We start from the raw sequence: 27809 nt of genomic DNA, 5'->3' as shown, positions 1-27809 counted from the left end.
TCTTCAAGAGACAGCTCAATTTTTCAGTATAGTGTAATCCCCCCCCCCACCACCCCCCGTGCTTCCAGGCTTGAAAGAGCAAAACGCCACTTTAACTGTTTCAATGCATGCAGATATTCCCTTTATCAATAAATTTGAAAATAAATCTTTAAACGCCAAGAGAAATTTTCTTACAAATAAAAAAATACAAATTAAAAAAATAAATTAATTAAACACATGTTCTACAGAAGGTTGTAGGCCTATAGTTAGTTATCCTACAAAGCGGTTTTAGCACAGCGTAATGATACAGGAGCCTCTCACCAATGCAGTTGCTGTGAGGTCAAGTCCAGCTCATGCTGACTTCCTCCCGTTTTTCTCCCACCATAATGCTGGCCGCTGTCGTATAAACCAAATATTCTTGAGTTCGGCGTAAAACACCAATCAAATAAATAAATAACTACAAAGTGGTTTGGTAGCAAAACTAACAAAGAGTTTGCCTGTAGGAGATGAATGAAGGCAAATTTCGGCTCATTGCATAAATTACCAGTACTTAAACATTTACAATAACATGGATTCTAATTCATGAATTTGGCAATTTGCAGTAATTAACACATCGCATGCAAGGCTTGAACCATGGAACGGGGGCTGGCCTCCGTGGTTACCCTGCCATTGACCCAGGAGCCTCTCAGCAATATGGTTGCTGTGAGTTCAAGTTCCAGCTGATGCTGGCTTCCTCTCCACTTGAGTCACACCATTACATGAATAAAATAAAAACCAACAATGCACCCCCCCCCCCCCCCCCGCCCCTTCTGTTGTGTTCATGTGCTTTACGTCCCTGACATTTACCTTGACATTGATTTGATAATACAGAGCTACTGTCTCTGAATTTTATAATTTATGGCAATTATTTCAACACGAAGCATGAATGAAGAAACCCCTCCCCCACTCCCATGGGAAAAAAAGAAAAAGGTTTTTGAACGGATAGAGAAACAGAATTATAAGGTTCACATACATTATGACTTCATTCTATACACTATAATTTCCAGCATTTAAAAATTTCAGTAAAAACTGAATTGCCAGTATTTTGTTTGTCAGATATTCCTGGAAATCTGAGTACCTGTGTGAAATATTAATAAAAAAAAAAACAAACAAATAAGTAAATCCTGTGTATACATATATAAAAAAGAAATTTATTGCTCATCTCTTTCAACAAACATTGTTTTGTGTTATAACACTGATAAAGTGGCATATTTTGATCTTCAGGCAATGTTGATGACCTACCACTGTCTCTAGCCAGTTATGATGTGTAAATAATATTGTACATCAGGAAACAAATAAAATCTATCACAGACACTGATGGGTAGGTACATATATACAACATATGTGTTCAATGACTTTCTCCTAGTTATAGTATCACAGAACATGTGGCACAAAAAGTCAGAATAGATAACCTTAATGCTAAAACATCAAATATGGTAGTTATCTACATAGGGAAATAAAAAAAACAACAACACCATAATGTTGATTAAGTTAGTACATTTGTACTTTTATCACATATGAGAAAAAAAAAAACAATTAAGAATAAGACAATAAAAAAAAGATCCTTCCAAGAAAACATCAAACTCAGAGGGACTAATATCTCTGTAAACTGAAAAAAAAACAGGTAGTGGAAATGGCTGCAGTGAGATTACTTCAGATAAGAAGACATGGTTAAAATATTAACTTAATCTTAAGGATTTATCTTAAGGATAAATATCACCTATCCAGCACAACAAATATATTATTTCATAAATTCTATAGCATTTGAACTATATTTTCCTCTTAAGTATAAACATACTGCTTCAAGGTTATTTTCAATACATTTACTGAAAGGCTGACAACATATTTTTATATAATGTATCCACTAGGTGGAACACAGGATTACACAGTAGCCTCCCCTTACTGAACAAATCCCAACATTTCTCATAGCCTCCCCTTTAACCAGTGAGAATTATAAATATCATTTGACGTCACTTCTGTAGGAGCCACACACACACAATTTTTCCTTATTTTCTTTTTATAAACCCATTTACATTGATCCTCTTTTCCCTTGATCTTTATATTACATGTATAATACTCTTATGAAAACCAATACCAAAATAGGTCCAGATTTTCCCTTAATTGAGCATTGCAGGCAGAAAAAAGGACAGGTTTCCCACTCTTATACAGTAATTCTTCAACCTTTTGGCATCTTTGCAAGATGTTTTTTTAAGCATACTCTGGATGCATTATTGTAGACTTAAAGCCCTTAAATTGGCTAACCCAGCCAATGCAGTTTTGCCTCCAAAATCATATTAAAATGGTGCATAAACTGCACTGAAATTGACTCTTAGCAAAAAGGTTGTGGATTAAAATATCCATAATTTAGCAATTTCTTTTTTTTCAGTTTTCTACTGACAAGTATGATCAGTAATTTGTAGGTTTTTTCTTTCTGGATGGATGAAGTTTTCTGCTCAGTTGTCTCCCTTGACAGAAGCAGGGGCTTGAGGGAGATTGATGACCCTGTTCCTTTCTTCTTCCTCTTTCACGGAGTCGTAAGCAGTGTTCCAGTGGTGGAGACGGACTGCGATAGAGACCTGGAGGGGAGGGGGAGGTAGGGCTGCCTCATCATCTTCCTCCACGACACCTCCTGTCTTCCCCTTACCCTTACCATCCTTCTTGTCTGGGATGGATCTAGAGCTTTTAGGTCGTGCCTTGTCTGAATAAATAAGTAAATAACCGTCTTAATATATAAATAGCCCCAATATTCACAATAGACACAAGGGACTAGTTTTAGGCCAGCAAGACAGGCCGTGCAAACAAACAAGTAAGTTTCTGAACTTCAATATGTTCCCACTGTGGCAGAGGGAATAACAGAAATGCCAATGGGCTTAGTTGATAATCAATATACACAAGAATGTCCTCTGTCATCATTTCTGAGGCATATTTTATAATTCTTAATGTTCTCTCTATTTTATGCATGCTTTCTGACAATTTTAAGCAATATTCAGACATGATGTCATAGATTAATGTAATAGGGTCTGACAGCTATCATCATTGAGGGCACCATGGCAGGCTGTTTTTTATGACCCCAAAAGAAAGCTGAGGAGCATTTTTTTCACGCCTATATATTAGGCCACATCCTAAACTCCGTATTAAGAAATAAAAGCCGAGTGTTCCATGTATCCTGTAAATGAAGCAGTTCTTCAACTACAACCTTGAAAAACTCAAATTAGAAAAAAAAACAAAAAAAAACAAAAAACGGGGGCATAAGTGTAAATTTCAAAGCATGGTAACTCATTTGAATAGGTTTCCTCTCTAGAGGTAGAGAAAAACAGTAAACAAGTTTATAACTCTATAAAGTCAAAGTGTTCTGTAGACATAATGCTAAGACCAGCAAGTATGTAGACAGACTGAGGGACATACAGACACACAATGCTATAGTACCATAACAATACAGGTCCTTCAAAAGTACCATCACAATACTTTTGAGTTTTGGCCTTTTTGCCTCATGGATAAACTACAAAAGAGCTATGTTTGATAACGGTCACATCTACATGTTGATGCTCTGTAATATTATCATAAACTATAGCCAAAAATGCAAGATTCCCATCAAAACACGAATCTGCATGAGGCTTATCAAGCAGGGGATTATCCCAGATCACAAAATCAACAACTTTACCTTTCAATTTCTGTCTTCTTTCTTCTCTGTTTCTTTTTTCTTTGCATCTTTGTCTTTTTTGCCATCCTAAAATTTGTAAGAAAGAGTGTTGCTAATAAAAAAATTAGCAGAAAAACAAGTTCCACAGAATACAAGAGTGCGTCTCATTCATCTATCCGACAGCCACTGGCGGCAGGTTCAGTGGCCACCAGGGCACACAGTGTGATGTCAGAATGTTCCATAAGTCGCGTCAAGATGTCAGACTAGCGCCACTAGTCTCCTCCTGTGGCCAATGGAATGAGACGTCAGTGGCCACTACCTCCTCCAGTAGCGAGAGGGGAGTGAATGGAATGGACCCCAAGACATCAGTGAGTTTTCAAGAGGCTGGGAATTTCTTGTATTTCCACAGTCCCTACCTATGTGAATCCATGTACTACCGGTAGGCTTACCACCAACAGGTGTGCTAGAAGTATTTACCTCATTTTTGTTTAATAACATACTCACAAACTTTTCACATATCATAATAGTGGTCAGTTTTATGAGTGGAGGAAACAGGGGTGGCAAGAGTAAACCACCCACATTTGGCCAGCTACTGATAAACTCTCCCACATACAGGCATGTATTTCATACTGGTAAAAGACAAGTGGTCTGAAAATAAGACTGTGTAGTTACAACTTCTCAATCCAATATGTCAACGGCCATGTGAGAAATTACTGAGCTCCCTTATCAAAACTTGCCGTCGGTTATTAGTTCTGATGTAACACCTATCTGCAGCCTGTGCACCATTTTTCAAATTGAATTCTTGGGGCAGTTCACCAACAAGGCGGTACAGGGAGTTGCTGCTAGATCTGAATCAAATGAGGCTGAACTACAGTTTAACACTGTTTGGGCAGTTGATGACTATTCTGCCATACTGCAGCCACGTTTAAAGAAATGAAAGGACAACTTCACATGTAAGCTCGCTTTCAATTTTTTTTTTCTTTTTTTGTTTCTCATGAAATTTCCACTATTTCAGTCATACTCCATAGTAATAATTTTAATATTTAATCATTAATTATCCATTTCTTGCCCCAAATAATATTTTTTTAACCTTGACCTGGAACATAAGTCTAAGTTTATAAAATATGACAAAATATACTACAGATCTGAGGTTTATTTTCCATGAATATGGAATGCAACTGTTTGTTGCACTAAAGACAAAATTTCCCTTTTTTCTTGTCCAAAATGATCAATAATGCTTAACTGTTGGCCGGCCATAAAAATATACATGAGGGATTATCAAGAGAAACAGACAATTAATTATGAACTGTCTCAACCAATGACTGACCTTCTTTTTGATCTCAGCCTTAGAGTCCTCCTCACTCTCCCCTTCCCCCAGGACTTTGGTGAACTGGTACTCCAGGTCGTACTCTCCGTCCAGAAGTTCCTCCAGGCTGGCATGGAAAACGGCAATGGTGGTGATCTCTGGTGGTGACCTCACCAACTCCTCCTCCACATCTGTCTTCTTCTTCTTCTTGCCGTCTTTACCTCCCTGCACAAAAGAATAAAGTCACTGACTCAGGATTACTGTATTTTAATGCATTTGTCCTCAGAAAATTTGCCCACAAAAAAGTAAACACGGTCAAAATGTTACCGTTAGTGATGAAACATTTTTCTTCTAGGATCTCTTATTACCTTCCAAACAAACCTCAAAACACTTTTTTTGAGATCAGTGGAACTTGTAGAAATCTTGCACTTACATGTGCGAACAGTGAGGAAATCAGGGGCACATCTCTGTTGTCAACAACACAGCACAAGCAAACTCTATACCCATTATCTCTCTGAAGTTACATTCAGTGCACAGAAGAAGCTCTCATATGAACCACCAGATGAGTTGTGCATGGAAGTTTACACAAAAAGCAACTTACCGTAAATCTTCAACCTTTCAAACCACTAAAGCACTTTTTGCAGTGGAATTAATGCATACAATTATTATGTGGATAGAGCTCAAACTGATTTGTTTATGTCATTAAAGATGCAAGCATCACAAAACTATGCAAATTATATCTCTGCACCCCATTGTTCTCTCAAAATGTTTCAAAATACTGGTTGCAGAGCCAGTTGAAAAGGTTGAAGAAGTAGGGTGACATAAATTTTAATTGCTTTTGTTGATAATATAACTACAAATGATTCTTCCAAATATAATTTGAGCTGACCACTGAAATGCATACAATATACAAAGTCGAAAAAAGTAAAAATAATCTTGAAAAACTAAAGTCAAGATGGTATGAAATTCTATATTTCAGCATAACACTGTAATACATTTATCATTCCAATTAACGATCCTACCAGAACATGCAACCCAAACATGTTCATACAGGTAACCAGCGTGCATCACCTTGGCAGCTTTGTCATCTTTCTTCTTGTCTGTCTTGCTGTTTTTGTCGGGCTTCCCTCCACCACCCTTATCGCTCTTCTTGGATGTGGGACTTGAGCTCTCGCCCTCTGATGTTACCTCTGGTGGGTACCCCAACACCTGTGTATGTACACCAAAAAGAAAATTTGTCAAACAACAAAAGTATGTCTGTTAAGACATGAAGATACTCCTGGTTAGATGTCAAATGAGACATAACTGACATCAAGTTAAGCAGTTGAAGCATATATGACTTCTGAGTGTTTGTAAGGGCTGGGTCAATTGTGACAACAATTCAAAGTAGTGTTCCCTACTATGATGTGGCACTTGCATAAGGCCAGAGTGGATGTGGCATTTTTGATAAAAACAATCTTGTTTCATCTCAGTCTTTATTATCTAACTCTAGTGTCAAACAATAGCTTAAGTATGCACCAGCCTAACTCTTTAATCCAAAAATATAATTCTGGGAAAAATTGTTGAAAAATACAAAACAAATTTACCTTTTCTTCTAGAATTCTGAGTTCCATGCCAGCCCTGAAAAAATCTCTGAGCTTGACCAGGTCATCTCTTACAACTTGAGTGGACCAGTTTATCTCCAAGTCCTCTGACCAGGGCAGGCCATCAGACTGAACAGGGGCTAGGGCAAACCTAGTTGTTTCCACTCGTGGAGAACTCTCACTTGGAGAGGGTATTTCTGTTCCCTGCTCTGTGTAACAACTCTGCCTTCCTGAATGGATGAATGAATTATTGAATATATAAAAAAAGTGCAAATTTGCAATAGCTTAGACACCCAGCAAAGAGGTTATACTGTCTTCTGCTCCGGCCCCTCATTAAATGAACACAGTGATTAGCCCATGCTAAAATATAGTGTCAGATTTCACAAATCAACCAACCAAACCACAAAGTGACTAAAGAGAGGCGAATGCGCAGATACAAATAAAGTTCTTCATACATGTATTCAGTTACACAAAGGTTACACAGGTTGAAATCATTCTATTCCTAATTGTAGGAACTTTTTTGTAGGCAGGCAGGGGATTCAGTTTGTGGCCAAATGAAACAAAATGACTTTGCCACAAAGCAGACAGCTGTTCCTTAACCTGAACCATAAATGGTGGTGAAGATGGATGAGAGTGCATATCTCAGGTAGACAGATATTTGGTCTCTCATCTTTCTTTCTTCTTTTTTTTCTTTTTGACCGGGCCCAGATTGCTCAGTTGGTAGAGCATCCACTTCGGGGCTGTAAATCCAAGGTCGGGTCATACCTAAAATCTTAAAAGAGGAAGCTGTGACTTCCTGGCTTGGTGCTCAGCTTGAAGGAGATAGTGCAATAACTGGTTGACCCATATCAGTATAATGGATCGGGTGAGGTGGCTTACTTGCTTTCGGTAAGTCATCTCATTGAGGCAGCACTAGATAAAAGAGCGGTGCAAATCTGCCCTGCAATAAGGAGGCACATTACATGCACTCTAAAGACTCCTTTGTTGTCATATGACGGAAAAAATGTTACATATGACGTTAAACCCCAAGCACTCACTCAATCAATCTTTTTTTCTCTCATAAGCCATGCCAGCTATCACTCAATCTAGTGACTGAGCAATGTAGAGTTAAATCAGAGAAGAATAAGTGAGTCATTCTAAGGTTCCACTCCCTAAGGCTATACTGACCTGCATCATTGGCTGGGTGCTCAGGCTCCGGGACTATTTCAGCTTCTTTGGCAAACAACACGATCTTGGGGACATCAGAATCAAGCTCTGACTCCTGCTTGGCCTCCATCACCTTGCCTTCAGCCACAGGCTGCAAAACCAAACAAAACAAGCAACATCAGAGATATTAAACATGGATCAAGGTGTTTCTTACACTTGATGTGAGGAGACACAAAAATTTTACCCAAATCAGACAATGTTCAAGGAAGTCACTATATGGAAAACAAAAGTGTGTGACTGGCGAACAGGCATATGGACAGACCCATATTTATATTAGTCGCTTCTCCCTAAAGCATGGGATGAAAACTGGTGAGACAATAACACGGGCACAGGCTTGAATAAGATCCTGCTGGCATGGCCAAAACTTCAGGAGTTTGGTCAAGTCTCTTACATCGTGGGGTAGTTTCTTCATAACTCTCCCTAGTTCCTAATCAAGATAAATAGGTAAAACTTACACATAAAACATTTAATGATGCCTTTCCTATGAAAACTTGTGATTACCCAGCTAAAATCAATAGAATGAATGCACCTAGCTGAAATTTAAGATGCACAAAAAAAAAATAATTCGCTACCTCCTCAACTGTGTGCTTAGTTTCTGACTGGGGAATGGGTTCACTGTCTGGAGGAGGAGAGCTATCTCCCTTGTCAGCCTCAACGGTAAACACGTCTGCCTTACTGGATCGGTCTTGGAGGTACATGAATTCAACATAATACTTCTTCTCTACAATCGGGTATTCTGGCTGGTCTTCAGGGTTCTGTAATGGTAAACCACAGCCTCAGGTTATAAGTCTTTTTCTAAGTACAACTCTCATCTCAAAAAAACAAGAAAAAATATTTTTACAGCGGATATGAATGATACTTACTGTAATTCTTAAAAAGGCACATAAATCACACCAAAGGTTGCATATGCAAAATTAAGCATCACCTGATTTTGACAATGTAATATTTCTTCAAACTTGTTGAATGTGACTTTCCACCAACTGACTACACATTCCTTACCTTAAGTTCATCAGGCATGGGAATCCCCTTTATGTAATGGACCTCCAGAAAGACTTTGGCTTCATCAAGGATGAATTCTACAGAAGAAATGAACAATAATCATACATTACATACCTGAAATATTCACAAATTCTCCAAATTATTTATTTGTGGGGGTTGGTTCGTGTCCATAGCCTATCAGTCCACAATATCGCAGTCTAAAATCCAGCTCTCATGGGTTTGGTGGAGACTTAAGTTAGGAGGTTTAGTACCTGGTGAAGCAGCTGTTTTACTCTGAACAATGTTGCACTCTGGGCTATGTTTTACTATCAGTCATGTTTTACTCTAGGCAATGTTTTACTCTGGGCAATGTTTTACTCTGAGCAATGTTTCACTCTAGGGAATGTTTTACTCTAGGCAATATTGCACTCAAGACAATGCTATTCTCTGAGCAATGTTTGCATTGGGCAATGTCTTACTCTGAGCACTCAAGGTGTAAACTACTTAACAGCCATCATAAAAGCAAAAAAAATTTTTCTTCTCAACATAAATCAATAAAAGATGTCAAGAAACAAACATCTCTTACCTCAGGTAGATCTAGTGCCATAACTCTAGCTTAAGTCAAAAACAAAACACATGCTGATGAATAAAATAACCATTTTTACCTCTTCTCCTGGCCAGACCTTTGAAATGATGTTTCTCATCAGCTGTGATCATCAAGTCATCTAATATGGTCAGTTTACGCAAGCTGTCCACTGTGTAACCACGGTAACCTGGAATTAACTACAACAACAAAGGCACACACTGAAGGCCTTATGACACATACTGTTAGTTAAGGGCACGTTAGGTACAAATAAGTTCTCAGTTTTTCTATGTAATAATGCTTTTACAAATACAGCTTCATCAGCTCTGTCAATCTGACTGTTGCTTGTTCATTCTGTCAAACTTCACTGTTCTTTCATGCATGTCAACAATTCACACATGAAATCACTTTCAGAAATTAATCTGTGCTGAAAAAATATGAATACACATAGTAATGACAAGATAGCTCGTATATCCCAAAATGAAGAATAATTTCTTATTCATATTTGCACTATTAGCTTTATACATAGTGAAATATTGTTTAGGTCATTTTGGTTCATAACAATAATTTTGAATTACCTCTGAAACAAATGCTTTTTTCCCCCCAAATTATCCAACATGCATTTTCGACATGTCTAAGAAACTTACGGAAAGAGGATTGCCTTGTAAGACTAGATTACGTAGATTTGGAACAGTGCCCAGTTTTCTGATGATGTCTAAAAGATCACTCAAATTGTTGTGACTCAGGTCAAGAGAGAGCAGGTGAGGCCTGAAAACATAGAGTAAGAAGCATTACATGCAATTCGGCGTATTATCTATGGCGCCAGCTACACTTATGAACAGTCATCAAAATGTTCCCAGTATTCCTTGGTAGGATTTATGTATTTGGTTATTGCTTAATGGTATACTCGTGAATTTTTCCCTTACAAGACGTCAGTTTTATGGGTGGAGGAAGCCGGATTGACCAGGGTAATTCACCAGCCTTTGGCAAGTCACTCACAGACAGCGCTGCACAGATGAACACCATATTGGTGGAAGGCAAGATGGTCTTATGTGAAAGTTAGACCACGTAAAGAGACACACGAGCATTGTCGGCCTCTTGTTATCACATAGTTCTCACAAGCACAGAGATGAGGATCTACAAAATCCCTGTCTATGACAGGGTCTAAATCCCTGTGGTATGAGTTGTAGGAATGAACCAGCTACCCTTTTTCATCAGCGACCTTTTATAATATTTAACATGGCCATCTTGTTTATCTATATAAGGAGTTGCAGGTAGAGTGATGTTGGAACATAATTTTCCATCTGATTGGCCAGGTCCAGATGTCAAAACAGTCTATCTAATGAACTTAATGGATTTCTTTTCATGAAAAGGAAGTTTTCATGCGGATGTAATCAGTTAACATTTTACCAATTTATGTAAATAATTGAGGTTTTATGCTACACTCAAAAACATTTCACTTGTATATATAGGATGGCAGTTATTTTTATAGGTGTATATATATATATATATATATATATATATATCATAAAGTAACTAAATAAATATCGCAGCAAAAATTATTGACAGAGTATGGAGAAAGAAATTTGGCCCTACAGATGCTGCGAGGAGGCTGTCGCCTGTCATCAGGTAAATGAGGTCAAATCACAGACAAGCCACAGACTGCTGGATTTGAATATGTCACAGTGGTAACACTATTTTATCAGCTTACCAGTAATCCCCCGTTAGATAATCTCCAATATAGGACACTTTGTTCATCCCCAAACCAAGATGCAGTAATGATGGAGGCTTGACACAGAGGCCTGATAGGTCTGACACCTGGTTAGCACACAATTCCAACACCTGCAGTAATAAAACAGGTGTCATGAAATAAGACTGATGATATAAGCACTTTTTTGGTCACATTTTGAAGACAGGGTATTCTGTATTTCAAAATAGTATCTTTTTCAAGTGGAACATGGTGCTTGGTTCCAATGAATTCATCTACTTTTTAAGCACCTATGTTTTTTTTATGAAGTTTGATCAATCTATTTTCATTTAAAAAAAAAAGTGTTGGCATAAAACACAAAAAAATGTGAAACAAAAACTCCTAAGCTTTATATAACAAAATGAAATGAGTAAATTACAAAAATATATTGTTTTCAATTAAGGCTTTACATTCCACCATGAAAGTACTATACCTTTAAACTTGGAGGTAAGTTTTCAGATCTCACTGATACAATCATGTTAGAGCTAAGAGTTAACTCTTCCAGATTCCTAAACTTCAACAGTCTTTTGTCAACCTCTGTAACCTGTAAACAAGAAAGCAGGACACTTAACATACAGTTAGAATTGAATTCTTGCCTTTCTATTCAACTTCAAATTATTTGATTCCCTGTGGCAGATTTACAATAACAGTATTCTACCCTGGTAAACATAATGAAAGTCACTAACTCACTTGTCACATTATTACACAATAAATTATATTGTCTCAGATCTGGCAGGTGAAATCCAAAGTCAGCATACTAGATGTGGAATTTTTTAAAGTATTTTTGGGCCAATAAGTACTGCCTGTAGTTTCGTCTTTGACAAGTAGAAAAAAAAACAGATTACTTACGGTGTTGTATAGCATTTCAATGACAGTTTACCCTTAAATATCTAGCTGTCACTGGTCAGTTTGGCTATGGCTTAACATTTTAGGATTTGTATGCTGAGTGTAATGGCTGGCCATGGGCTCTATCTGTGTCTGTACATGAATCAATGTGAAAGACCACATACTCTATTAAACGACCATAAATTTCGTCCATGACTAACTTGCCAATTTTTCCTGATTCTGAGAAGTCTTTTGATTTCAGGAAGATGTTTTAAATACAAGATGATTTTCTACTGGAAAATTGTAGGCTTCAGCACCAAACATAATATTTTGTGACATTTATTTGCCTTCAAAAATGAACTTTTGTGGATGAAATTTGAGGTCATTCACTCATTTGGGGTAAGTCAAACTGTATGTCCTGAGAACCCCCTTTCCGCATGTTTAAGGCAACTTTAAATGCAATTTAGCTACCTTTATTGATTAAATCTAAAAACATCAGGCCCAAAACAACATCATGTTAGCATGAAAAAAGGTTGTTGACATTGGGTAAGACCTGAATGTCTTGGCTAAGTCATAAAATATCAATCAAACAAACAAATAAACACAATCCTTTAACATATATTTAGCCTTACGCCTTTATCACAAATTCTGAGCGTCTTGAAGTAGCCAAAGATAAAGTTCTGATCAATCAGCCACGGTGAACGGACAGCAATCTCACGCAGACTTTTGGCCTCATTGCTCCAACTGTAGTCCAGATTCCATGGTGACTTTTTCACACTTATATACTCTTCCAGGGACTCAGTTTTCTCATGTTGTGATCCATAGTCTGCCACAAAGAGAAAAACTAAAACAGATTATTGTTTATCTGTTACGAATAGCTTTCTTGTTCTATGCATTCTTGCATGAGCATTTAACTTTAAACTTCCATACATACCCTAATTCCACAACCATTTTGAGAAAATTTTCAGGGCGATTTATACACCTTTCAAATATAACTGTGGAAACAAAACTACATTGATTTGGTTGGCCATTTGCAGCGGTTCCTAAACAGTGTTATTTTATCAGTCTACACATACTAATGCTCTCAGAATATGGCTGAATAAACATTTAGCAAAGATGCAAAATGGTTGAAGAATTACTGTAGATGTACAAATATACATAACGCTTTATTAAAAACAAGACTCAAATTATGCTTTCATTTATTTATTTATTTAAAGAACTATTTGACGCTGTACTCAAGAATATTTCACTTATACAATGGCAACCCCAGGTTGCTGGAAGGCCTTCCCACGTATGGCCGAGCGTGTTTTCATGTAATATTAAAATGCACTGATACTTAACCTTTTAAAGTGATGGAGAACTTCTCTTCCACCTTATTTTGTGACGTAAGACTGCATGCCTTCTTTTTGTTATTTTCCCTCTGTTGGTAAATAAAAAGGTGAAATGTTACAAATTCAAAAGAATTTTGTACCACCTCATCACCATTTCAGCCATAATTACATAACAAATGTAGCCAATATGAAGAAGTGGTAAAAAGCGGGTTTACATTAAATTTTCCATGCATCTACTGTGTGTAAATTTCATGTAGATTTCTTTTCTTCAATGTGAATAGCAGAAGTTATGACAATGAACAGTAATCAGAGTAACACCTGGTGATCATTGTGTTACATTTAGTGGGGGACATTTCATTCCTAATAAATCACAGTAGTGCTGTGGGGAAAATATGATTGCAGCTACCAGACCACTAAATTTTACTTAACCCAACTTTATTTAATGACTTAAAACGTATTTCATGTTTCACAACAAAAAGTAAGTTTAACTAGTACTAGTAGTAGCAAATGCACTGAATCATGCGTACCAGTAGGCTTACAGAAAATTAAAAAAAATTGCCAAAATGAATTCGAAAAAGGAAATTTTTTTCTCCAAAATTTCTATGAAATAAAATAAAAAAATAAATGCCACTTGACAATGATTTACATCTAATGGAAAATATTCGAGAAAGCCAAAAATTCAGATTTCCCAATCTCGCAGGGCTAATGCCTACCCAAGATCCTGTGCCACAAGGGAATTCTTCAAGACAAAGAGTTCGTAACTGCGACTCAAAGACAGAGAATGCCGCCGTTGTCTCAACAATCGCCATGTTACTCGATGCTTTCCCTCAAGACGTTCCCATCAGCGCCAGTTTTCTTCAATCGCACTGCTAGTACCCTGTTGCTACAACACTTTCAGCCATTTTGACGCTGGCTCACAAGGGGATTCTGGGATATCGACCGCATGGTTTTGGCAAATACTTCATTCATATTACAATCGAAAAACATTCAAATTTGAAATGAAATATCATATTACTGGCCACCTATTAAAAAACAATAAAATGAATAATCTATACACCCTGTATTATTATAAATATGGATAAAACCTGCTTTAAAATTATGCAACTCGTACTGATTAGACATATTTGTTCTAATTCACTTGCCATATCTTAGCCAAGTTCCACTTGTTATAATATCTCGCTAGAAACGAAAGTGGAATGAAAAAGTAGAGAAATCGTCTGCTACAAACAGCCACTAGTTTGGTTTATGTTACATTTTTTGAGCGTCATGGTGTCGAGTTTTTAGATGGAAGCTAAGTGTGACACAAGGGACAGGTCGCCTTCCAGTGAAGGAAGGAAGTCGAGGTCTAAATCTAAGAGAAAGAAATACCGACGGCATTCTTCAACAACAACATCGTCGTCTTCACCAGGCAGTTGTAGCCGGTCTAGATCAAAGAAATCCAGAAAAAAGACCAAACAGAGAAAGAGACAGAAATCGAAGAAAAGCAGACATAGGTAATTGCATGTGACATTTACATCAGCAGTGAATTTCACTGAGAATGCAAATGTCACAAGCAAGAGGCAAAATTAGAATGATATAGCCTATTCTTCAAGTCACAAAGCCAGCAACATTTAAAATAGCATGTCCAAACTACCTGGTCAAGCCCCACGTGCATCTGAGGCCAGAGGAAAAGGCTCTACCTGTACCCGACCTCGTGATCTTTTTCTTTGTTGTTGTGGGTTATGTATCCAGGTCAGCCAGTTGCACTCTCCAACCCATTCCAAAACATGGTTTATTTCTCTCAAAAAACATTGCAAGTAACACTCAGAACAGAATTATCTTTTGTAACATGCTGCAACAACAGCGTCAGTCTGATCTGATTTGATCTTTTTTAACCATGTCATCTGAAACCACTCCTAGGTTGTGACATAAAGGCCATAAAAAAAATTATTTTCTGTACCCTTCGGCACTTTCTCCGAAAATTTTTTTTAGTTAGATTCAACATAGAGCTATTTGCGTACTGTGAGAAATAAAACCTTTTTTTTTTTCAATGGGGCCTTATACGGCAACACATTTCCACGACGCTAGGTATGAGAGCCTCGCTTTCCTATCCCCAACTTTCCATCTATGATAGGAGGTCTGTGCACTGAAAAGGAGGAGATTAGACTAAGTTTATCTAAAATTTATGGTTACAGAATGTGAATCTAAAGTGAAATGAACCGTTATATACGTGGTAAGTGCACTACTATACATATGAAGACTATTTGCTTTTAATTTGACCAGGTTTTTGTTACAAATGTACATCCTGTTTAAAATAAAACACAACACTAGACAAAAGGTATATATGTACTGTATTGAAAGTTTATCCCACGCAAAGTTTAAAAAGTGTAACTTTTTATTTTTAGATAGCAATTCAATTGAAAGGAAAATCAATCACATCGAAAATATCAAAATTTTACTGATTATAATTTCTACTAATAATAATCTATGTGATTTTTTTCTAAGACCCGCTACTTTTGACAGCAGGTGTTTTAAAGTGAGGTTTTCTAATTTATTTTATTTTTGTACAGGTCAAGTTCTTCGTCCTCATCAACCTCTTCTTCATCAGAAAGAGAGAGAAAGTCAAGAAAGAAAAAGAAGAGACACAAAAAGAAAAAGTGTAAAGATAAGAAGAAGAGTGAAACAGAGGATAGTGCATTAGATGTGTCAAAATGGAAAGCAAAGCGAACAGTTTCTGAAGTAAAACTAAGGGAGAAATCAGCTCCTGAAATAGGTATTTAGAATGTTTATCTATGTCATGGCATAGTTAGCTGTAGTTCATTCAAATACATTCAACTACAAATGAGTTTTGCCCAGGGCTCTGTCGGATTTGCTCCCACCATAATGACGGCCATATATAATGTATAAGTGAAATATTCTTGAGTACGGTGTAAAATATCAAGCAAGCAAGTCAAGTACAAGTGGCAGTTTGGTAACTAAATTTGTGTCTCTGATCCGGCTCATGATTTGTTTTAAGAAGTTGACCGTCTTGTGTATGCTCATGATACATTTAAGGACCAGCCCCTCCAAGAAAATCTCTCAAACCCATGACAAAGGAAGAGTGGGAGAAAGAACAGAGCGTTGTCCGTCGAGTGTTTGATCCGGATACTGGACGAACAAGGTATGACCGTTAAAATCAGCAGGTGTGTGGAGGCAGTTTGAAACTGAGGTGTTTGTTTAGTATGCTTGTACATGAAACAGTCATACTTTCTTCTTAACGATAAGTTATCATGAAATGAATGCTCCATTGATTGTTGGGCTGTACAGAATTGTAACAAATGAAAAAATTAAGTTATAGACAGCTATTTGTCTGATTGAGCCTTGTTATTGTGTCATTCACAAGTATGCTCATAGCGATCAGGTTGTTCGTCTGTCTTTTGATAATCCTTAAATGGCCAGCACATCTCCTGAGTGTTGATTGGATTTTCATATATTAAACTATGTAGGCATGACAAGAAACCATGTGATGATGCATATGTTCCAGTTGGGTTGTGCCACATATTTTCAGAGTTATTGCCCTTTAAACATTGAACGGGAACTATCACTATGGAAAGATAGTGAGTCCTTGTTAACACATGTTCTTTAGGTAGGATGTTCATTAAACTTTGAAAGCAAGAAAAAGACATTGTGCCATTTGGATTGCGTGGGATCAGTTGTTATACTGGCTGGGAATTTGCGAAATTTCTCGGCTCCCACTTTTCTCAGAGCTTTCGTAGTGATAAGGGTCAACAGTGCTTCTAGGGCTGTTTAAATGGATTTTTTCATGAAGTTTGTCGGAGTTCACCTTTGACCAGTACGATACATACATCTGCTGGTGAAAATCTCTGTCTCGTCTGAGAAAATTTTTCAGTTACTTGCCAGAGGACTGTGGTTTATTTCCTCCATCAATGGTGATGGCAATCATCAAATGTGTGAAATATTCTAGAGTAATGTGTTAGACACTAATCAGTAAGAACAAATTAAATGTTTCTCTGTAAACAGCAGATACAGTTGTACATTTTTGTTTCTTCTTTCTCTCTTATCCACAGGTTAATTAAGGGGGATGGAGAGATCATTGAAGAAATTGTGAGCAAAGAAAGACAAATGGAAATAAATAAGGTAAGCAAAATGCTACCAGTTACTCTAGCCCCGTTTTGGTATTGTAAGGTGTTCCCATCTTAACTTGGACCTATTTTGTTCCTAATTATTGACTTACATGGAAGGTATTCTTAATTTGACATAATACATAAATGACTAAATAAATGAATAAATGTTGAACTTGGTTGAAAAGACAATGAGTCCTGATGGCAATGCATTCTTCCACAGCAGGTCAGACTGTTTTTGTCCACCTGGCATATAATATTGGGGCATATATAGCGATCACGTCTCCTTGTCTGTTCGTCTGTCCATCTTCATTACTGTGTCATTCCAGTTTTGATTAGATTTTCATGACACTTTGAAGGCATTACAGAGACCATATTTGAGAGAGTAATTTGCCCTGTAAGAATAGAACAGGGACTTTCAGGTAGTGAGTACTTGCCAATGCATGTTCTCCCACAGTAGTGAGACTCCTAGATAGTGAGTTCATGTCAATATATCTCCTCATACAGCTTTCATTTGATTTTTATAAATCTTTGTGGGTATGAGACCATGTGAGAATGAGCATGTGCTATTTGCATTGCACAGCATCAGTTTTTTTTCCTGTTATTTCCCTTGTAACATAGAATAGGGACTTGTAGATAGTGAAGGCCTGTTAGGGTTCTATACTGGACTTCACTGGTGACATGTAGCATGCCTGGTGTGTGCTGAGCTTTCTTAAATTTGTTGACATGCCTTATCATGCTTTCATGTACATGTGTACTGTATAACACATCTGTATGCTGAGTGGGTGGACAGTATAACATCACACCTTCCTCCATCTTGTTAGCTAATCACTGTATTTTAAGGCCGTAATGCATAGTGGTAACATTGTGATGGCAGTCAGTTTGTTGAGTATAGCACCGGCATGATTCGCCATCTTTTGACAGCTCTTGTTCAATCGTTGTTTTGTGTGATATTTTCAGCAGGCTGCTCTTGGAGACGGCTATTCATTCCAAGCTCGGGTTGGCCTCTTAAAGAGATGACACAATATTCCAAAAAGCCAGAAATTCAAGCTATCATGTAAAATCAAAGACTGCATTTGCCAGAAGAGGAAATGTCTTGCCTACCAGCTGTTGTTGAAGATAATCAGTTTACCTACACAGATATACATGTATCTCCAAAACTACAGAATGTAAGGTAGGGAAACTGCGTACATGGATTGGACTGGTGAGCCCTGCAGGATGTTTAAGAGTTTGGTCAGAGCAAATGATCTTTAAACTACTTTTCTCAGTCAAAAGTTAGCTTGTCAAAACGTGGCACTTTCTTCCCACCATAATGCTGGCCGCCGTTGTATAAGTGAAATATTCTTGAGTACGGCGTTAAACACCAATCAAATAAATAAATCAATTAAAAAGGTTGGCAAAACATACTGAAGCATATCATTGTAACACAGATTTTACGGCAAGTTCTCTAGGCTGTATTAGATTCTGCTTATCTAGCTTGTGCATCAACCTGCTTTCCTAGAGTTGAATTCGTCAATTGGCCCTTCAGCTCTTGTTAGCTTGGTGAAGCATCTCCAACCCAGTTGGTTCAGCTTGTACAAATCTCGTTAACCGAGTATATGTGAACATACAGGCCCTGTAATAAAAATGAAATTTTAGAAGAGTCAAACTTTTGCTGTAAATCTTTAATAATACTTAGTGTAACTTAGATATCTCTTCATAATAAAATTTAGTATACAAAGGAAATTGCACAGTGAACTTTGAATACCAAAGATTTATTTATATGATTTGATGGGTGTATTGTGCTGTACTCAAAAATATTTTACTTATACAATGGCGGCCAGCATTATGGTGGGAGGAAACCGGGCAAAGCCCAGGGGAAACTCACCGCCATCTGCAGGCTGCTCGCAGACCTTCCCTTGTGCGCCTGAATACTAAAGATGTTGTTTGTGTCAAAGATGAAAGAGACAAGCTACAGGATACAAAGTCTGCAGTGAGTTTATATCCTATTCAACTTAAGGTAGAACAATATTTCTGGTCTTGAAACATTTCTCTGATCTGTTCTTTTTATTACTTGTATCAATGATTTTGTCATAGTAGAAAAAACCATGTAATGAAGTGTTGGTCAGAGTGATGTAATAAATTGTGGGTCAAAGGTCAGTATACCTGGAAGTGTAATAAGTAAAGTATAATAATAAATAAAACATCACAAAGTGTGAAGGAACATTTTTTTTCTTTGTGTTTGTTTATATATTTAACACTGTACTTAAGATTTTTCATGAATTTTATACTGAAAGCAGTTAGGTTTCTGGGTGAAGGAAACCTAAGGAAATCCTGGTGCCAAACTGGATTCTAGCTCAAAATCTGATTGGTGGAGGGATGACTGGGTGCAAAGAAGCCAGAGCTATTATGAGGAATGTGTAGATTTCCCAACTCTATGACTAGGGAATTTGTGGATTTCCCAACTCTATGACTAGGGAATTTGTGGATTTCCCAACTCTATGACTAGGGAATTTGTGGATTTCCCAACTCTGTGACTAGGGGATTTGTGGATTACCAGCACTGTGACTAGGGAATTTGTGGATTTCCCAACTCTGTGACTTGGGAATTTCTGGATTTCCCAACTCTGTGACTAGGGAATTTGTGGATTTCCCAACTCTATGACTAGGGGATTTGTAGATTTCTCAACTCCATGACTAGGGAATTTGTGGATTTCCCAACTCTATGACTAGGGAATTTGTGGATTTCCCAACTCTGTGACTAGGGAATTTGTGGATTTCCCAACTCTGTGACTAGGGAATTTGTGGATTTCCCAACTCTGTGACTAGGGAATTTGTGGATTTCCTAACTCTATGATTAGGGGATTTGTGGAATTCACAACTCTGTGACTAGGGAATTTGTGGGTTTCCCAACTCTATGACTAGGGGATTTGTAGATTTCTCAACTCCATGACTGGGGAATTTGTGGATTTCCCAACTCTATGACTAGGGAATTTGTGGATTTCCCAACTCTATGACTAGGGGATTTGTAGATTTCTCAACTCCATGACTAGGGAATTTGTGGATTTCCCAACTCTATGACTAGGGAATTTGTGGATTTCCCCACTCTATGACTAGGGAATTTGTGGATTTCCCAACTCTGTGACTAGGGAATTTGTGGATTTCCCAACTCTGTGACTAGGGAATTTGTGGATTTCCCAACTCTATGATTAGGGGATTTGTGGAATTCACAACTCTGTGACTAGGGAATTTGTGGATTTCCCAACTCTATGACTAGGGGATTTGTGGAATTCACAACTCTGTGACTAGGGAATTTGTGGATTTCCCAACTCTATGACTAGGGAATTTGTGGATTTCTCAACTCTATTATTAGGCAATTTGTGGATTTCTCAACTCCATGACTGGGGAATTTGTGGATTTTCTCATCCATAATACTGACTGCTGTGGTACAGGTGAAAAATTCTGGAGTATGGCATTATATCAGATCTCCCAGTAGCAGCCTGGCTACAAATCAACCCTTTATTTAGATTTATTTACTCTGATTGGTGTTTTACGCTGTACTCATGAATATTTCACTTATATGATTTAGGCCAGCATTATGGTGGGAGTATACCAAAGATAATACACAGGTTGTTGGTCGAGGTGGTTAGTATGCGAACGTGGCGCAAGGACCCACTGACACTCTGAGTTCAAGTCCAGTTCATGCTGGCTTCCTCTCCAGCTGTACGTGAGAAGGTATTTCAGCAACTCGCAGATTGTTGTGGGTTTCCCCTGGGCTCTGCTTGGTTTCCTCCTACCATAATGCTGGCCACGGTCGCATAAGTGAAATATTCTCTAGTATGGCATAAAACGCCAATCATCCTGAATAATTCAAATACCTGAGGGCAAACTTTAGGTAATTTACTGTATTTATTCATTTGATTAGTGTTTAAAGCATACTCAGTTTGTTTATTTTTTTAATTGGTGTCTTACACCATACTCAAAAATATTTCATGACATCGGCCAGCATTACGGTGAGAAGAAATGGGGCAGAGCCCAGGGAAAAACACCGTACTCAGGACTTTTCACTTGTCCGACAGTAGTCGGATTTATGGGTGGAGGAAGCCTGACGGTCTGCAGTATATCATTGCCTATTCACTGGCTTTTTAAAGTCACGGCTGATGCAGTCTGAGAGGGATCAAGCGTGCAGCCTCACTGGTCAATAGGCTGGGCAGTCACACCGCATCAGTGTTTTAACTGTCTGAGCCAGTCAAGTACACCAAACAACCAAATTGCCAATGATGTCTCTGTTGTAATGCTTCAGCAAATAGCCAGGTTTGGAATATCCACTTGACAAGAAAAACATCAATGTTTGGCAAAAACAATTTAATCGTTTTTTATTGAAGTGTACATCCTGCCCACAGATGAAAAAGTGGAATACCAACACTGTCAGATTCAATAATAAACAATGTTTTATTTTCAGCTCTTGTGTAAAAAGAGTACAAATCTACATGAAAAACTCATGGTGGAAGTAAATAGTGCCATTTGATACATATGGTATAGCATATAGCACACATACAGTATTTTTAATACCCACAGTACATGTACAGATCTACATAACTACGGTATCTAAGTTGCTTCATACCAACGAGATGGTTGTTCACAGTGGCTAGGACATACTGTGAAGGTCAGAAGATCAGAAGGTCAGAACACTTTTTAACAGTAAACAGATTAAATCCTGTGTAACCATCCTGATCAAATTCATTCAGTGCATGTAAACCCTTTCTACATTCACTACAAAAATACAAAATTCATATAGGATTCTGATCAGGTGCATTGCTTTAATTAGTGTTTAATGCACTCAATGTTGCGCTTTCATATGCAAATAGGTTGAGGAATTAGGGCACATACTGTTTTTTACCTAAAAGTTAGCATTTTTCACGTGACACATTCTGCTCGACTGTCCACCTTATATTCCCAATTAGGATTTTTTGGGGTGAAGTTTGATTAATTTCCTATCAGAGAAACTTGAAGAATTAGCGTCAAAAGTGTAATCTTAAGGCCTTTATGATCTGAAAGTGCAAACTTTAGGTGGTGTTCAGTATTTGTATACAGAATTTGGCTGAACCTGGATCACTTTGACAAATGGTGACTCTTGCCACAGTGAGAAATTCAGAGGCCTTAGGAATAAATTTATTAGAAAGAGTGTATATCAACATGTACAGCCCAGTCTCACAATCCTACCCACCCTGATTCTTCCGATTTATGGGACAGATATCAGTATGTTGATACAGATGTTAATAGTAGCTTTTATAGATATTTATAAATTGTTAAACATGTATTAACAGTAAACGTGTGTTAACAGTAAACATGTGTTAACAGTAATCGCTTTTATAGATATTTATAAATTGTTAAACATGTATTTAGCAGCCTTTTGGAAAACTGACGATTTGAGTGAATCATTCTTTAGATGGTCTAATCATGTGAGCAAAAAGAAAATCAATATTCCTGCTACAATTACATATATATTGGCTAAAATGAGCAGACCAGGTGTCCCAAAAATTAGAATAAATAGGGAACTTGTGACAGATCTGGAGAAATGTCTGTCAACTTGGTTTTATAATTTACATTGTCGAAAGCTGTGTAAAGTCAAAGTCCCATCATGGATTACTCATTTGGAAAGTAAAACCTGTACACTTTTAGTTACTTGACCCTTATAAAGCTAGTTTCCTGGGGCCAATTCCACAAACTCCTTACTGACTTAAGTCAAAATTTAAAAACTCCACGATGCTTAGTTTTTGGAACTGGAAGTTGAAATTTGGACATGTTTGTCTTAAGATAACATTGATGTGGAGTATAAAATTTTAATTTCTGGAACATCAAAATACGCTTTGAGGTCGTATTTCAAATTTTGACTTACATGTCAGAAATGGTTTTGTCGAATTGGCCCCGATCTTCAGCACTGTGTAGCTGAGGAAAGTTGCATATGACAGAGTTACATGCATCCAGTAATATGGGCATGTTTTCATGCTGACAGAAAGTGGAAGGACATTTATATCAAAATTGAAATTAAAGGCAGTTGAATACACTTTAATAAAATACAGGTAAAAGATTGATTTGGGCTTCGTATACTTGGAAACATTATCTTGGTCTTACTACAGTCGTGGCAACATATTTAGAGTGCTGCCTCACTGGAATGCCATGCTGAAAACAAAACATGGTGCCATATGAAGACATGGTATATTGACACTGGACTAACAAGAACATGGGTCGACCAATGCTTGGGCTGACCAGTATTTTGCCTAACCCTTTATGTGCAACACCACACCAGGAAGAAATGTAAATGAGGCTAGCCACATGATCCTGATGGCATCGTCCTGCACACAACCTTGCCATGACGTTCTACCCATTTACATTTTTGGAATCATGAACTATTGCCTCCGCCTAAACCTCTTTCATAACAACAGACAGTCCCCTTTGTTTGTGTCTTGCTTTATGTGAAATATGTTTATTTCAAAAAGCACAAAATATTTATACACTCAGCACAGAAATTCATGAAAGACAATGTTACCCGTTAAAATGGAAAACCACTCTATTGATACAGACATAAAGTAGAAGTTCAAAAACTAAAATGAAAGCCATCACATGTGACTGGCAGAAAATTGCTTCCAACATCTGCTTCAGAAATATTTCTTTACTTGTTTAAGTCTAAAATAAAATTTCATTTTCTTAAATAAAGGATGTGTTAATATGTTTAAAGGCATCTCCCATTGTAACCTTTTATAATTGTGTGGAGATAGCTTTGTTCACTTTTTTTATTACTACTGTAGATCCTACAAATACAGTAATTCTGAATAATGGGAGTCAGTACAAAGCAAACCTTGCCCCAAACATCAACAAAAACCATTTTCTTTTTTTACAAATAATACGAACTATATTACCGAATTCTGCACAACCACATTAATGTGTACACATGAAATCAAACTGAATCTGTGAATCCTTCTCTGTGCGATTCGTGTTGACACACTCAAGTTTGTTCGAGTCTTGCTCACAGGACAGTAATAACACTATAAGTCAAGGAAACTGAGCAGAGCCTGGCGAGAGACAACTGCCACTGATATGTTTATAGCATAGCGGTGTCAGAAAGTGTACTGAGCAATAAACTATTCATTCTCCACTACATGACAGAACAGGTCATTCCAATTCATTGTATATCAGTACTATTGTACTGAAATATGGATATGTTTTATGACAACCTTATTGTCAAGTGTATATAACATGGCATTAACATCCATCTATCTTAACCCCAGACATAACTAAAAAAAAAAAACAATTTGCATCAGTAATATTTACTGAACTGAAGTATGGTTAGGCAATGCTGTATCACGGCCTTACATCTACCCTCACACCCTGAATAAATAAATCATACTAAAACAAAGCTGATACATCTCTGTAGAGTATATATATATATATATATATATATATATATATATATATCTACGGCAGAGAAGTGCTTCTACAGCTATGTGCCACAATATATTACTACATCTAAAACTGATTTGGTTTTGAGACAGCAGCCCTGTACATGTACACACTCATTCACCTTCTAAATGTGTACTAATGAAGGCTCTAAATACATGGAAAATTTTAGTCTATGTCTAATCAGTTTTCCAGTAAAATTAATGAATAAATGAATTAATTCAGTTAAGTTATTGGTGGAACATATGATATATAATATATATATGCGTGAATGAAACTTTAAGCACTATAAAAGTGCCAATGTAAACTATAGTACAATAGCGCTGGGAATTTCAAGAGATGATATAATTTCATAAGCTAATATAAATAACCATGCATGACCAAATGGATATGAGCACTCGCATAAAAACCTTTCCTTTTTTCAGATCAACCAATTTTTCCACGTTTAAAACGCTACATTTTATGTCAAAGCAATTTTGAAACTCTAAACAATTACATTAGCTAATTCATTGTCACAATGATTTAGATGGCATGTGAAAGGATTTAATACACCTTATAAAATGTCACAATGCATTTTTACAAAATCCAACGCAAACTTCTGGATCTGGAACTGATAAATAACAAAGTGATGTCCATGTAAGTTATGAAATCTTACAAACTTCAGATATAAAACCTCTTTGTTTTTTCTACTGTATGTGCACGTCACAGAGTGCAAACGTGAAATTCCTGTAACAATAATTTGTCCTCGACTAATAATCCACAATGAATAAATAAAGGAAAGGGAGACAACTCAAAGTGAAACACATCAAACCTCGCATGTTCAGGTTTAAGTTCTATATTTTCCTTATTCATCCCTAAAAATACATTTTTAGAGACAAAATAGGTCACAAAATATTACTTATGTTGCTGAAACTTACATTTTCCACTAGAATATCACCCTACCATCCCAAAAAAAAAAAAATATACCACTTTTTCAAGATCTACAGGGCTCTCAGAATCTAGCAACTATTAGTCCATATATTTTTTTATTTATTTTTTTTCTTCATTCTATTTTAAAATCACAAGCACAATAGAGTTTAACTTTCCTTTCCAGATGATGATTTTTACATGATGATTTGGTGTATTCTACAACAAAATGTGGTCCCGTACACTTCAAGTTCAGCTAGCATTCTATACATACAAGATGATGAGAGATGAATGGAATTCTGCAAGATAACTGTACAATGAAAAACTTCAAAAATATATCGGAAGTCAGCTGAACTCAACGATTTGTGGAACTGATCATGTACAACTGTACAGCTCTATGCGTATAGAGTTAAGCAATGCACTTCACAAGAAATGAACGGCACAGGACATAAAATGTAAATTACATAAAACTGGTTATCTGTTCGAGAAAATTTAAAAATAGATGTAATATTTTATTCAGGCATTTTACCTTTGAAGTCTGATTACTCCATTAGACACAGTAGATTACTCCATTTGACAGAGTACAATTCCTGCTCTGTCACCATACAGCCAGTTCATCAAATCCCTTTTGCGATATGAGAGTTTCTTTGAGAAGACCAAGCTTGGGAAAGCCTGCATATACATGTTGTTCCTACAAGAACCCAGTGCTTAAAATGGTGGAGTCACTGCCAGTCTAGAACTGTATCAAGGGATCAAAGCAAACATGCTGGCAGAACTTTGTTTTTGAATGGTGGTTTTGTAGTGGAAGGTGGAGCATGAATGAACGTAAGTTCAAAGATATAAAAGACTACAAAATCCAACATACAGCTTACAAACTACTTAAGTTACGATAACTAAACTTGTGACAGTCTAAATATCAGGTGTCTTGTAAACTATTGCTGTATTTGTGATGTAAATATTTCTTTAATAGGGCTGAAATATTTACTGTTACCTTTTAGTACCCGTATTCAGGGGTTCTGGGTTTTTGTCGATTGCAGTCTTGGGATTGAAAGTAAGCGTATCCATCAAATCATGCACTTCACTGGGCCAGTACAGCAAACAAAGACATTCCAAACTATGTTCACAAAGTGGTCCAAAGCTGTACGCACACTGGTCCCAAACTATGTTCACAGTGGTTCCAAGCCATACACACGCTGGTCCGTAACTACGTTCCCAAAACAGTCCCAAGTTGTACACACGCTGGTCACAAACTATGTTCATAAAGTGGTCCCATGCCATTCACATACTGGTCCCAAACTATGTTCACAAAATGATCATAAGCCGTACACACACTGGTCCCAAATGTGAATTCTACACAACTAATGCTGCATTACATCACAAAATCTACTCAGCTTCACACCATGGACAAAGTTTCTACTTTGCATCATGCAATGCTTCACAGAGCCCGTTATTAATCTGTGTTTTAACATTCATGCATGCTCTTGGTAATGTAAAGTGTAATGAAACTTGACTTCTTCAAGCAACATAAGAAAATAGTGGCATTTTCAAATGTTCTGCCTCTCCCTGCAGAATCCCTGGCACTGTATCACTCAAATGCTGGTGGGCTGTCAGGATCATCCTCACCCCAACCCCCGCCTACCGCCTGGGTGGGGACACCGTGCTGGCCAGAGGCCTCATCAGAAGGGGGGTCTGTCTTTAGCGGCCCATAGCCTGCCTCCAACAATGCATTCTCCTGTAACCAGATAAACATAATATCTAGGTCAAATGACACTCAATCGAAACAAAGGTAGTGTGGACTATAAGAGAACTGACTGACTGACCCACAAATTATAACCATGGCCATCAAACTTGTTTGCTGAATGGGTTGTCAGACAAAATGAAAGCAGCAATAATATGAAGTTATCAAGCTGCCACAACACTCTGTCGACATCCCTTTTGGTCAAGACGTCGTTGCTTTGCGGCACGGGGGGGTTGCATATGATTTTTTCAGACATGCCACCATTCAATGATATAAAATCCTGATGATTTATGTGAGTGCTGTAGACGGTCACCCCAAATGCCGTTAGGAGTGGGTGACAACTTTTTTTGACCTGTTGATGGCAAAAAGATCAAGAATTATTCTGGAGATTTATCACAATGAGACAAAATTT

The 27809-nt window shown here is 37.3% G+C and overlaps 3 protein-coding genes across 4 annotated transcripts in view; 1 reads left to right on the top strand and 2 right to left on the bottom strand.

Moving 5' to 3' along the window:
* Positions 1-1084: 1084 nt before the first annotated feature.
* LOC135476635 (leucine-rich repeat-containing protein 43-like) lies at positions 1085-14107 on the bottom strand. Its single transcript, XM_064756725.1, is given in 16 exon segments — positions 1085-2716; positions 3680-3692; positions 3695-3745; positions 4986-5189; positions 6036-6173; positions 6551-6777; positions 7715-7844; positions 8326-8508; positions 8753-8829; positions 9397-9514; positions 9962-10082; positions 11026-11156; positions 11495-11605; positions 12519-12712; positions 13228-13306; positions 13931-14107. Coding segments are annotated over 16 exon segments (2118 nt in total). The 5' UTR covers positions 14027-14107; the 3' UTR covers positions 1085-2471.
* A 301-nt stretch (positions 14108-14408) lies between these two features.
* LOC135476772 (ADP-ribosylation factor-like protein 6-interacting protein 4) lies at positions 14409-19484 on the top strand. 2 transcript variants are annotated; one of them, XM_064756902.1, is made up of 5 exons: positions 14409-14710; positions 15767-15969; positions 16251-16356; positions 17264-17333; positions 18281-19484. In XM_064756902.1, the coding sequence occupies exons 1-5, from the start codon at positions 14502-14504 to the stop codon at positions 18335-18337; spliced, it is 645 nt and encodes a 214-aa protein (XP_064612972.1). In that variant the 5' UTR covers positions 14409-14501; the 3' UTR covers positions 18338-19484. The 2 variants fall into 2 exon arrangements, with proteins under 2 accessions (XP_064612972.1, XP_064612971.1); XM_064756901.1 differs by having other exon boundaries at positions 18278-19484.
* Positions 19485-24792: 5308 nt separating this feature from the next.
* LOC135476597 (uncharacterized) overlaps positions 24793-27809 on the bottom strand; it is a 37080-nt gene continuing 34063 nt past the window's right edge. The window contains 1 exon segment of the mRNA XM_064756674.1: positions 24793-27391. Within this exon segment, the coding sequence (XP_064612744.1) occupies positions 27245-27391 (147 nt within the window). The 3' untranslated portion in view covers positions 24793-27244.

This window comes from Liolophura sinensis, chromosome 10 (genome assembly GCF_032854445.1).
Source record: "Liolophura sinensis isolate JHLJ2023 chromosome 10, CUHK_Ljap_v2, whole genome shotgun sequence".
NCBI classification, from domain to species: Eukaryota; Metazoa; Mollusca; class Polyplacophora; order Chitonida; family Chitonidae; genus Liolophura; species Liolophura sinensis.
The sequence above is the reverse complement of the archived record's forward strand: the minus strand, read 5'-3'. Positions and strand labels throughout refer to the sequence as shown.

Bases quoted from the DNA above. Each gene is read 5' to 3' on its own strand.
- LOC135476772 (XM_064756901.1), top strand. From the start codon at position 14,502: ATGGAAGCTAAGTGTGACACAAGGGACAGGTCGCCTTCCAGTGAAGGA. The intron at 15,970-16,250 runs GTATTTAGAATG...GATACATTTAAG, and splicing joins GAAATCAGCTCCTGAAATAG to GACCAGCCCCTCCAAGAAAA. The intron at 17,334-18,277 runs GTAAGCAAAATG...TGATATTTTCAG, and splicing joins GACAAATGGAAATAAATAAG to CAGGCTGCTCTTGGAGACGG.